Source organism: Echinops telfairi, unplaced genomic scaffold (assembly GCF_000313985.2).
Source record: "Echinops telfairi isolate 266 unplaced genomic scaffold, ASM31398v2 ScPeMD7_31;HRSCAF=116, whole genome shotgun sequence".
NCBI classification, from domain to species: Eukaryota; Metazoa; Chordata; class Mammalia; order Afrosoricida; family Tenrecidae; genus Echinops; species Echinops telfairi.
In genome coordinates this window covers 16,603,470-16,614,070 of record NW_022103928.1, presented here as the reverse complement: position 1 = coordinate 16,614,070, position 10,601 = coordinate 16,603,470, and the positions used below count along the sequence as shown (strand labels likewise).

Genomic DNA, 10,601 nt, shown 5'->3' with positions numbered 1-10,601 from the left:
TGGCTGTAATCTTTGTGGATGGAGAACACCAGGCCTTTATTCTTTGGTGCTGCAGGGTGGGTTAGAACCACCAACATTCATAAACTACCTGTGGCCTGCAGCTCCTTCTTACATTTATTTTATCCCAATACCCACTGCCATCGAGTTGATTCTGACTCAGGTCAGATAAGATGAAAAGACACGCATTCATTTCCCCCTGGGATTGAGCAGCAGGGGTCTAGGTGCGGGTAGAAAAAGATGGTAGAAAGCTAATGTTTAATTTGCGAAAGGGGTCAATTCTTCTTTTGATTTCAAAGGATTTTTCTTTTGCTTTCGATACAGCCAGAGTTCAGCGAACAACGCATTCAATTCTATAGGATTGCTATTTTTATTTCAAAACCAGACACTTAAAAAGTAATTTCTACTTTACAAGCCCAATCTCTTGCCAGGGGATCATCTTTCAAAAGAGCATGCTTACAGATTTCCCTCCGCGATCAATCTGACTTCAAAGATAAGACAGGTCTTCTGGCAAGCCTCTGTACTGCTTTCGGGCACCGTGGCAGTCTGTGCGTCACACCCTTTCAAGAGCACAGACGCTGAACCCTGGCACACCAGAGCCCTCGGCCACGGGCATATTGGGCCACCCCACTTCCAACTGCAGTGTCACGTGGACAACTTGCATTCCCGTCTAATGTGAGGGACGCCGAACCTTCCAGAGAGTCACAAAGAATGTGCTCAGCTTGAATTGGCTCAGGGCACTTCCGATCAGGTCTCCAACACGCATGGGCAACCAGCGTGGCACATTCCTCTTTGAGTACGACCGCCTCGATTTGAGCTTTAAAATGTCAGGGCTGCCCGGTTACCCCACAAGCCTGAGAGGCAGTCCCTGACACGGCCCTGCTCGTAAGGAACACTCCCTAGAAGGTGCTGGACGTTGCTTTAGGCTCCAATTAAGGAAGCGAAAACTTAAAGTAGACTGCCAGACTTTTTCTCGGGAGATCTCGCTTGACCACAGCCTTCTGATGACGGGGAAGGCGACGATTCACAGAAGACTCTAGGAGAAGGCCCCTCTCCCCCACTCCCGCCAGCCCCCTTACCTCATTGTCGTGGGGGGGCAGCTGGTGCAGCAGCTGCTTGATTCTCAGTTTCTCCCCGGCACTGTTCACGTAGGGGACCTTCTCTTCTGGGAGACAGCTGTAGTACTGGTGAACCTGCCGGAGGGAAGACACCCGAAGCATGTGCCCATCAGTTCAGTAAGCGGCTCATCCATCTCCCCGTACCCCCTTGCTGGGAAGATTGTCCTCCCGGTAGCAGGACGCTGCCCCCACCCAGCAGGAAACTAACTCAACAGGGCACACATTTCTTACTGCTTGCAGGGAAATTCATCCTGCAAGACAGAGAGAGGGAAGCGGATCACCCAGGTCTTGGGGCTTCCCCTCTCTTTGCAAAGGAAGCACCGAGCCAGCAAGCTTTCCTAGAAAAAGAGAATTCAGCAAACATGCCGGGGGAGCCAGAGGGTAGGCCTTCCTGGGCAGGCTCCTCCGAGAGCAACTTTACCATGTTCTCTGTGAGTCTCTCTGTGTGTCATGTGCTTCCCTCGCCAAAGGGATCTGTCCGCGCCTGCCTCGGCACTGCCGTCAAACCCGTCTTTGGCAGCGGCGCACTTCTGGGTACCTCAGCCTCCACCTACAGGAAAAGGCCTCCAGCTTCGGAGCCCTTTGTAAGGACAGGCAGCGGCTGACATCTGTCAGAAAGAGCCGCCGAATCTGGGACGTGGGGATGGGGAATTCAAATCCGTCAGCCAAAGGAGGCCTTCTGCGTCTTCTAGCATGCGCCACTTTGCAACTCGGAGGCCACACTGTCACACTTTCCCAAGAACCTTGATGGAGCTGGGAAAGCGCCAAGCACCCCACCCAGCCAGAGACGAGTGAGGAGAGGGTTGCTAGCCCGTCACATGTCTAACAGACCAGCTGAATGACAAAGTGCGTGCAACTCGGGGGGAGGAGGGTGGGGGCGGCAGGGGGGCAGAGAGATATGCTGTTATGCAGGTATGCTGTTATGCTCCATAAGCCTCCATGACATCATCCAAAATCATTTTCATGTATCTCTTGGTATCATGGCCGCTTCTTGCCAAACAAGGCATTCATTCAACTACAGGGAGTGGAGGGAGGACTTGGGGTCTCTGAGTTCAATGTATTTGTCACACTCCACAAAACGGGTCTAATTCCCATGTGTTTGGGGAAATCTGGGTGCAAACACAGGCGCTGGGAATGCTGGGGAGCAGAGTTGTGAAAGCTCAGGGGATTTTGAGCTCAAGAATTAAAGCAACAAAAATGGCAAGGGGAAAGAGGCTGTGTGGTGACCAGATCATAGAAAACCATGAAGAGCGGATCCTCACTCAGAGTGACCCTATGGGACAGAGTGGGGCTGCTCGCTGGGGTTTGGTTCTGAGGCTGTCAATCTTTATGGGAGCAGACAGCTTCACGACTCTCCCACAGAGTGACTGGGGGGCGGTGAGGGGCGGGCGGGGATGAACTGCTGACTTTGCGGTTAATAGCTTAATGCGTACCTTTATTTTCGAAACTAAGGAAGGTAACCTTTCACCATCTTGTGCTTATCTCCCCTTAATCAAATCCCAAAGGCAGCCACAAACAGGCTTTCACCAGGCAGGGCCCCTACACTCTCCCTGGAGGCACCTGGCAGGGAATGAAGGCCCAGGATGGGAGGGAATGGCTCTGAAGTTTTCAAAGGCAGCCCACACGTTACCGACACTCTCTTGTGAAAAAAACAAAAGCCCAGATTGTAAATTAGTTCAAGATTAGAAGGTGACTATTAGACAATCAGACACTGGCACCGGCATATTTCCTGCTCGGGAGAGTCCCCGGGTCCCATCCACCTCAGCAGGTAAGTGCCAGGTATTCCTAGGCATGCGTGCTTTCTGTCTTGGGGAATAGGCTTTGCCCCTCAAGGCCGGGGCTGTTTGTAGAAACGCTGTATTGCTGCATCACGTTGCCATGGTCACAACTCCTTGGGCAGTTACAGGACATTAGGGACAGTGCGCAGTATAATGACCGCAATGCTTGACAACCAGAGACTAAGGCAAGATTGAAGACTCCCCTTCTCAGCCTCTTTCCTGCTCACTCAACCTGCTCACTGTCCAGAGCAGCGGCAGCCCCGACAGCCCCTTTAGCCACGTCCTCTCGACACAGCCCAAGACTGAGGTGGCCTGGGAGCCCCGTTCCCTCTCCAGCACGGCGGGGCCTCCGAGCGAGTAGGTCGGTGGCCAGGCAGATCTGGATGCCCGGTTCCTGGGTCTGCTGCTGCCATCTCCGTGTTCCTGGAAAACGGAAGCAATCGCTCCGAATATTCCTCCCAAGTTTGGGATGGAACGGGAATGCAGGCAAAACGGTGGGCCCTCAGTGGTAAGTAACGTGAAGAAAGAATGGCCATGTCCCACTGGAGCGATCCAGATGCCTCCGGCCTCTCTCCACTGTGGGTCTGTGGGCTCATTTCGGCTCACCCAGTGCCACAGAGTCCATTCCAACTCAGTGACCCCCTGGGGTGGCACAGCACCGCCCCTGTGGGGTCTTGAGGTTGTAACTCTTTATGGGAGTTAGACAGTGTCCGCTTTCTCCCAAGGAGTGGCTGGTGGTTTTGAACGGATGACCTTGCAGTTAGCGGCCCAGAGTGTAACGCACTATGCCACCAGGGCTCCTGTGAGTCTGTAGAGTAAGACCAAACCCTGGGAAACCCACTTCTCTTTGCCGAAACTAATAGTTTAAACAAATTAACACTCAAATCTGTTCCCCTCGAGTTGATACTGACTCACAGGGACCCTATTGTCGATCGATGGAAAATCGCACCTACGACACACATTGAAATTATACCCCAGGCCCTGAAAGCCACATTTTAGATAGCATTACCATAGTAGCAGCTCAAAGATACAAGCCAAGCCTGTTAATCTTTTCCTGAGCACATTATAATGCTACAAAAGCGTTCCGATGATAATCTCCTTGCTTTCTCCGGTGAAAACTGGTCTGCGATGTGATCCGAGTCACCTTGTCCCCTCAGTTTCTTCTCCTATCCTCAGCAGAGCAAGACCACACATCTGCCTGCACCAGACAAATGGAGGCGCGCAACTGCACAAAGTGTTCGTTTCACCTGCGGAAAGAGCTCTCCTCGCCGGGGATGGAGACTGCGAAGGTTAATAGAAACCTTAGTGGTGCCTCCAAGTGCGGCCCAGGACGCGGGGCTGCCTACAGAACAGAGTAGGATTGCCCCTTAGGGTAAGTCCTTAGGAAAGCAGGCTGCCGCATCTTTCTCCCATGAAGCGGTTGGTGGCTTCAACGGCAGACCTTTTGGTTAGTGCTGAAATGCTTTAACCACTGCACCACCAGGGTTCCTTCAAGACTCAGGTCATTGGCCATGGAGTCGACATGGAGTCGATTCTGAGTCATAGCGAGGCTACAGGTCAGGGTAGAACTGCCCTTGTGGGTTTCCGAGACTGTAACTCTTTGTGGGAGTGGAAAGCCCCATCTGTCTCCTGTGGGGTGGCTGGTGGGTTCATACCACTGACCGGGCTAACAGCTAAGCCCACTAAGTTACCAGGGCTCCCCAGGGATAAGCTTATAGGAATACAAAGTCATTGTTGGTAGCTTGAATTCAGAGGGGGGACAAAGGACATTCATTACAAAGATGAGGTCATTTTTAAAGACCCCCAGAAGTACAATGGGCCCTCAAGAGGACCGGGCTGGAAAGTGACCAGTGATGCTCTCTCCTCACTAGGCCCAGCGAGCTCTGGCCTCTGCTCTGCTCTTTCTCTGGGTCTCTGTTTCTTCCCTTCTTAAAGCGTCTAAGCATGTACATAACTAGTTCTGGCTAGCTTTTCTTCCAGATTCCCTGGGGAAGGGCCCAAATTGCACACCTTAGGTAGGCTGTGTTGACACCTGGAAGCTGGGAGGCTGGGGCAGAGAAGCTCAACTCCAGGTCAAGGTGGACTCATCAGAGTCCCAACAGGACATGGTTGGCCATGGGGAACTTGAGAGCCACTCAGCTCAGGAGGCTTATACATTTCTTGCTGTACAAGAGGTCGTCTGAAAGACTTTGAATTCTTGACTCCTCTTTGGGAACCCAGTTGTGTCTTTCCTGGACACCTGCTATCTTTCATCATGTAGGCCTCCCAATCACACCAAAGCCAAGCCCACTGTCGTTGAGTGAATTCTGACTCATGGTGACCCCGAGCATGATAGAGTACCATTTCTTGATTCTGATGGAAACAAACCACCGGGCCTTTCTTCCACAGTGCTACTGAGTGGGTTTGAACTGCCAACCTTCCAGTTAGTAATCGTGTGCAAATGGTTTGCTCCATACAGGGACCTTACTTACCGATTAACACCACTAAAGGTGTACCCTTTCCACCTGGATCCCAGCAACCCCTTGAGTTTGGAACATGCTTGAATATTTCTTCACGTGGGAGCCCTGGCGGTATAGTGGTTATAATTTGGCCTTGGGTCCACAAAACCCGAAGTTCCAAACCACCAGCTGCTCCAAGGGAGAAACGTGGGCCTTTCTCCTTAAACAGTTGCAGTCTTGGGAACTCACAGGGGCAATGCAAGCTGCCCTCTAGGGTCGCTTTGAGTCAGCACTGCCTGGATGGCAGTGATTTTGGAGTTGTGATCTGAGGCAACCACTGACTTGATGAATGGGTTAAAAACAAGCTTACCGCTGTGATGGAGTTGTCCAGGAAGAAAATAAACCAACTCTTAGGAATCCAAGACCTACAAAATGCCCCCAGACCATGTGGTGGAAGCGGTCTGGTTTGCTCTGAGGAAGGATGATGACTTAGCCCTATACCACTTGCAGCCCTCTTCGAGCCCATTCAATTCCACAGGAACCAAACAGCCCCTCTAATTTCACTGGTCCTTGGGTGGTGCCAACTGTGCTTGACTACCATCCTAAAGCAAGGCCCGGTGATCCGCTTCCACAGAGATTACAGCCAAGGAAACTCGGTGGAGCCGTTCTATTCTCCCGAGGTGCCCAGGCTCTGGAACGGATTGCGACCCCTTTGGAATTCGAATGACCCTTTCCTGGGGGTCGGCCCGATTCATAACAGTAGCAAAATGACAGTGATGAAATAGCAATGAAAATAACTTTATGGTTGGGGAGGGGGGTCCCCACCACATGAGGAACTGTATGAAAGGGTGGCAGCATTAGAAAGGTTGAGAGCCACTGGATTAGATGATAAAGGGTTTGGCTTTGGGTTTAACGTTGGCTATTTCTTTTGGCATTTCCCAAACGAAAACAAACTCACGGTTGTGGACTTGATTCTGACTCCAAACTGCTCCATAGGGTTTCTGAGACTGTAAATCTTTATGGGAGCAGCCAGCCTCATCTTTCTCCTGTGGGGTGGCGTGTAGGTTTGAACCTCTGACCTTGTTGTTAGCCACAATGCTTACCCCACTGTGCCATTAGATTTCCTAAACCTTTATCAGGCAAAAAGGATTGGCAGACAGGTGGGATTGAGGGAAGGAACCCCCTAAATTCCCCATCTGTCTCTGGCTGAACAGGGAAATGCTGGATGCCATTTCCCTGGCATCCTCCACTGTCGAGCCCAAAATAAACACCCAGCAAATCAACGGTCAGGGGGAAATATTGAGTATACTTTCTGGCGCTATAAAAACTGAATTTGGCATAACCTCTGAAAATCTTGCTGATGGCTTGTTTTAGCTCAACTATGTTTCGCTGAATAATTTTTACAAGAAAACAAACAAAACCAATAGAATCCGACCAGTGATGATCAGTACGCCAAGCTGCTAGCTGGAATGCTGGTCAATTTAGGAGCCCTTTCAGGCACATGAAACTGGTCTGGGTGGCATTCTGGAATCTTTGCTGCACTGAAACCTTTCTCCCTAAAAGTTCTCTGTGACTCAGCCCGACTGAAGCCTACTAGGTATGCTGGCCCCAAACAAAAGCACCGGGAACACAGCAAAGTGGCTTCTGAAGACAAAGTAGCCTGAACGCCAGCAAAGAGGCTTGGCAGCAACTTCAGTGTGTTCCAGACGGATCGTCAGAGCTTTAGTCAGCGTGCACAGGAAGTGTGCAGGGCAGGGACTTGCCCAGGGTAAAAGGCTGGGCTTGTTGGCGGGAACTGCACATTAGACAGCAGTTCTGTCAGGGCAGAGGGATGGGCCGCCAAAGATTCTGCCTTTGGGACTCGGGCAACGTGCTTTATGTAGAGCAGTGCTCCCCAAACTTCCACTGCATCGGGATCACCCAGAAGGCCTATTGAAAATCAGGTTTCTCATTCCGTAAGCCTGCGGTACCAAACCCAAAGCCACGCCGTGGAGTGGGTTCCGACTGCTAGTGACCCTACAGGACAGGGAGGATTGCCGGGCTGAGCTTTTAAATGTCTAGCCATTTCTCCTGCAATGCCCCTGCTGTTGCTTTGGGCACCTCTCGTTGAGAAACACTGACTTTGGAGTTGCCAACATCTTTAGGTGCTTAAACTATGTTCCCCATTAACAAACAAACACACAGAGTTGTTTGGGGCAACTAGTGAGATTCCCAACACACAGAGTTGTTGGGGCAACTAGTGAGATTCCCATTTTCTCCGAGAGACCCAGAAAGCCTAGAGGAGGAAGAAACCAGGGCTTCAGAAGGCTCCTTCCATGCTGAGTTATACGCTTAAGCAGGGGCCCCATCAGTTAGAGTGAGAGAGCCGAAAGGCAAAGTAGTCACGTTTCCGGTTGGGAAACAGGAAACCAGCACTGCCATTTAGCAATGGTTCTCAACCTTCCTACTGCTGTGACCCTTTCATACAGTTCCTCATGTGGTGTGACCCCCCCCCCCCACCAACCATAAAATTATTTTCATTGCTACTTCATCACTGTAATTTTACTACTGTTATGAATTGGGCGACCCCTGTGAAAGGGTCATTCGACCCCCCCCCAAAGGGGTGAACTGCTGCCTTAGAGCAAAGACTCCCCAAAGGTGTAACAGGGATGAAGGGTGGGAAGAGGGGGTGACAACAACCAGATTTTCCTGGCTGACCTCAGAATCAATTCTCCTTCACCCTGAGAGTTGGGATCAGCGACCTTCCCTATCTACACTTGATGTGTTTTTAGGCCTGTGGTTGGTGCATGCGGTTTGCTAATCAGCTGCTAAATGAGAGGCTGGCAAGGATGGCAGTTCAAACCCACTCAGCAGTGCCACAGAGAAAGTAACCCCTAGGCAGCAGATCTGCTCTGGCACCCATGGGGCCACCATGGGTAGGAATGCACTGGGCAGCAATGGCTGTGGCTTCTGGTTCTGGCTGTGCCTTTGTGTAGGAAACCTCACTAGACTTTGCCTGGGGGTGGCTGGGGCCCACAGATCATGTGGAGGGTCACACAGCCTAAAGCTGGTACAGCTATTTATGAACTTGGCTTCCTCATCCTCCTCCTTTGCTTTCTGTGGACTCTTGGCCTTCTCTATAAAGCAAAAAACAAAACTCAATCCCCCAAAGACTGGCAGCTGGATAGGAAAGCCCAAGAAAGGAAGAGGAAAGGGGGACACCGCACCCAGAAAAGCAGATTCCCAACATATCTGGCTGGCTGGCTGATTAAAACAGAAAAGATGAACACCTTTTCTGTTGGCATTCTCCAGAGCAGAACCAAGATATGGCTCCTAAATAAATTCACAGTGACCTTCCAGTAAGTAGAACATGGAGCATGCTCATCAAGCACACTTTTCACAACACTAGGGCATACCGGGTAAGGGATCTGTGACAGAGATGCTGTCCACCCAGACCCACTTTCCTTGCCTTGCTTATTAAGAACATCCTTGCTTTGCTTTATTTAGAGCATGCATATGCCTAACGAAAAATGACACTCTGTACCTCCTTAGTACCCATGTGTGGCCATGTGGACATGTTTTGGCCAATGAGGTGAACGGGCAGACTCTCCCATGAATGTTTTGGCAGTTCTGTGGGTTCCTCAGAAAGTCAGAGCCACCAGACGGCTCAGCAATTCCACCCTCAGGCGTCTGCCCCAAAGACAGCAGGGCAAGGACATGGACACCAACGTTCTTCAAAGCACAGGGACACCAATCTTCATGAAAGCGCTAGTCACAGAGGCCACAAGGTAGAAATCACCCACATATGTGCAGCAGCTGAATGGACAGGCCAAATGTGGTTCATACTAAGAGTGGACTATTACTCATCCATAAAGAGAAATGAAATCTTACAAGATGGACGAACCTGGGAAACATCATGGTTGAGTGAAGTGAGTCAATCACAAAAAGACAACAATCACACGACCTCACTTAAATACCCAGAGCAGGTAAACTGATAAGAGACCAAAGGTCAATGGTGGTTACCAGGGGAAGGAGAGAGAAGAAGGAGGAAGTTAGTGTGAAGGAAGTATCACATTTTTGCTTCTGGGGATGGGAAAGTCAACAGTGGGTGCTGGTGAAGGCCGTACAATGTGATGGATGAGATTGGTTTCATGGAAATAAAAGATATAGAATGGACAAATGTAGTATTTTTTGCAAACTCTAGTGATTAGCAAACTGCACGCACCAACCACAGGCCCCAAAACTCTTTTTAGAACCATAACAAATCAAGAAAAGGGAGACCAGGCAATTGGCAAATACCCCTTTTGACAGTTCTCCATGTTTCCTGCTTCCGATCTGGAAATGTAACGCAAATTCCAGTAGCCACTTGGTGCTGTGGTGATGTGACCCGGAGGACAGAAGTCACAGCTCAGGACATTGGAACCCTTGGTCTTTGGTTAAAGCCTGGAGCCACAGTGTCAGCCCCAGGCTGCTGACTCTGGGCTCCTTTTATCGGGAGAAAACTGAATGCTATCTTTATTCACAGTCTAGGTTACGAAGAGGTGGTCCTCAAACCTTAGTGTGCTGTTCCAGATCCCGTGAGGCTGTTACTGAATGTGAAGCCGGCTGGCTGTTCATCTCTCAGGGTCATAAAAGGAGCCCAGAGAACATCGTTCTGAACACACACTTCACAGCACACCAGGAGAAACACTGGCTTAGGGAGAAGACAAGGGTGACTCCACAACACAAAGGCAGGGACGCATCCAGTGTCATCTCTGGTGTGGGCACACACGGTCGGGAGCTTTTAATAAAAGCCCGCGTGAACCCGAGGGCAAGTGAGAAGGCCAGCCCTTGTTTCATGCTCTTTCACCTGTCGTCTGAGAGGTCAGAACCTCAGTCAGTCTGCCTCAATCCAGAGAGGCAATATCTGGAATACACCTGAGCACATCCGACGGCAGGTGCTTTGGAAGAGAGAAAGATGCTGCTTGGAAAGGCGGCAGGTGGTAGTTTTTTATGAGATGTGCGCCCTGGCTCCCTGGGAGAGCCCTGAAGAACAATTGGGTGGCTTCACAGTCAGGAGCAAGAGGTGCGGGGGGGAACTTCCCGGTGGGTAGAGGTGGTAGGAGGGGGGCATTTGCTCACTGTGCCTCTCCTCTCCAGAATCCCATTACCAACAATAGGAGGAAAGTACCGTTAAGTGGAACCTCCGAGGTGAAGTCGTACCAAGTTCAGCGCCTTCCCTTTCCTCCTGGAGGCCCACATTATAATTTTAATTGGTTCGCTTAGGAAGTAATTTAGGAAACAACAGACTA

General features: G+C 50.7%; 1 protein-coding gene across 2 annotated transcripts in view; it reads right to left on the bottom strand.

Annotated features, from left to right (window-relative positions):
- PRICKLE2 (prickle planar cell polarity protein 2) overlaps nucleotides 1–10,601 on the bottom strand; it is a 181,002-nt gene that overhangs the window by 63,467 nt on the left and 106,934 nt on the right. For both annotated transcript variants that reach the window (XM_045289881.1, XM_004702414.2), the window contains exon 3: nucleotides 1,077–1,190. In XM_045289881.1, the coding sequence (XP_045145816.1) occupies nucleotides 1,077–1,190 (114 nt within the window). The remainder of the gene's footprint in view (nucleotides 1–1,076; nucleotides 1,191–10,601) is intronic.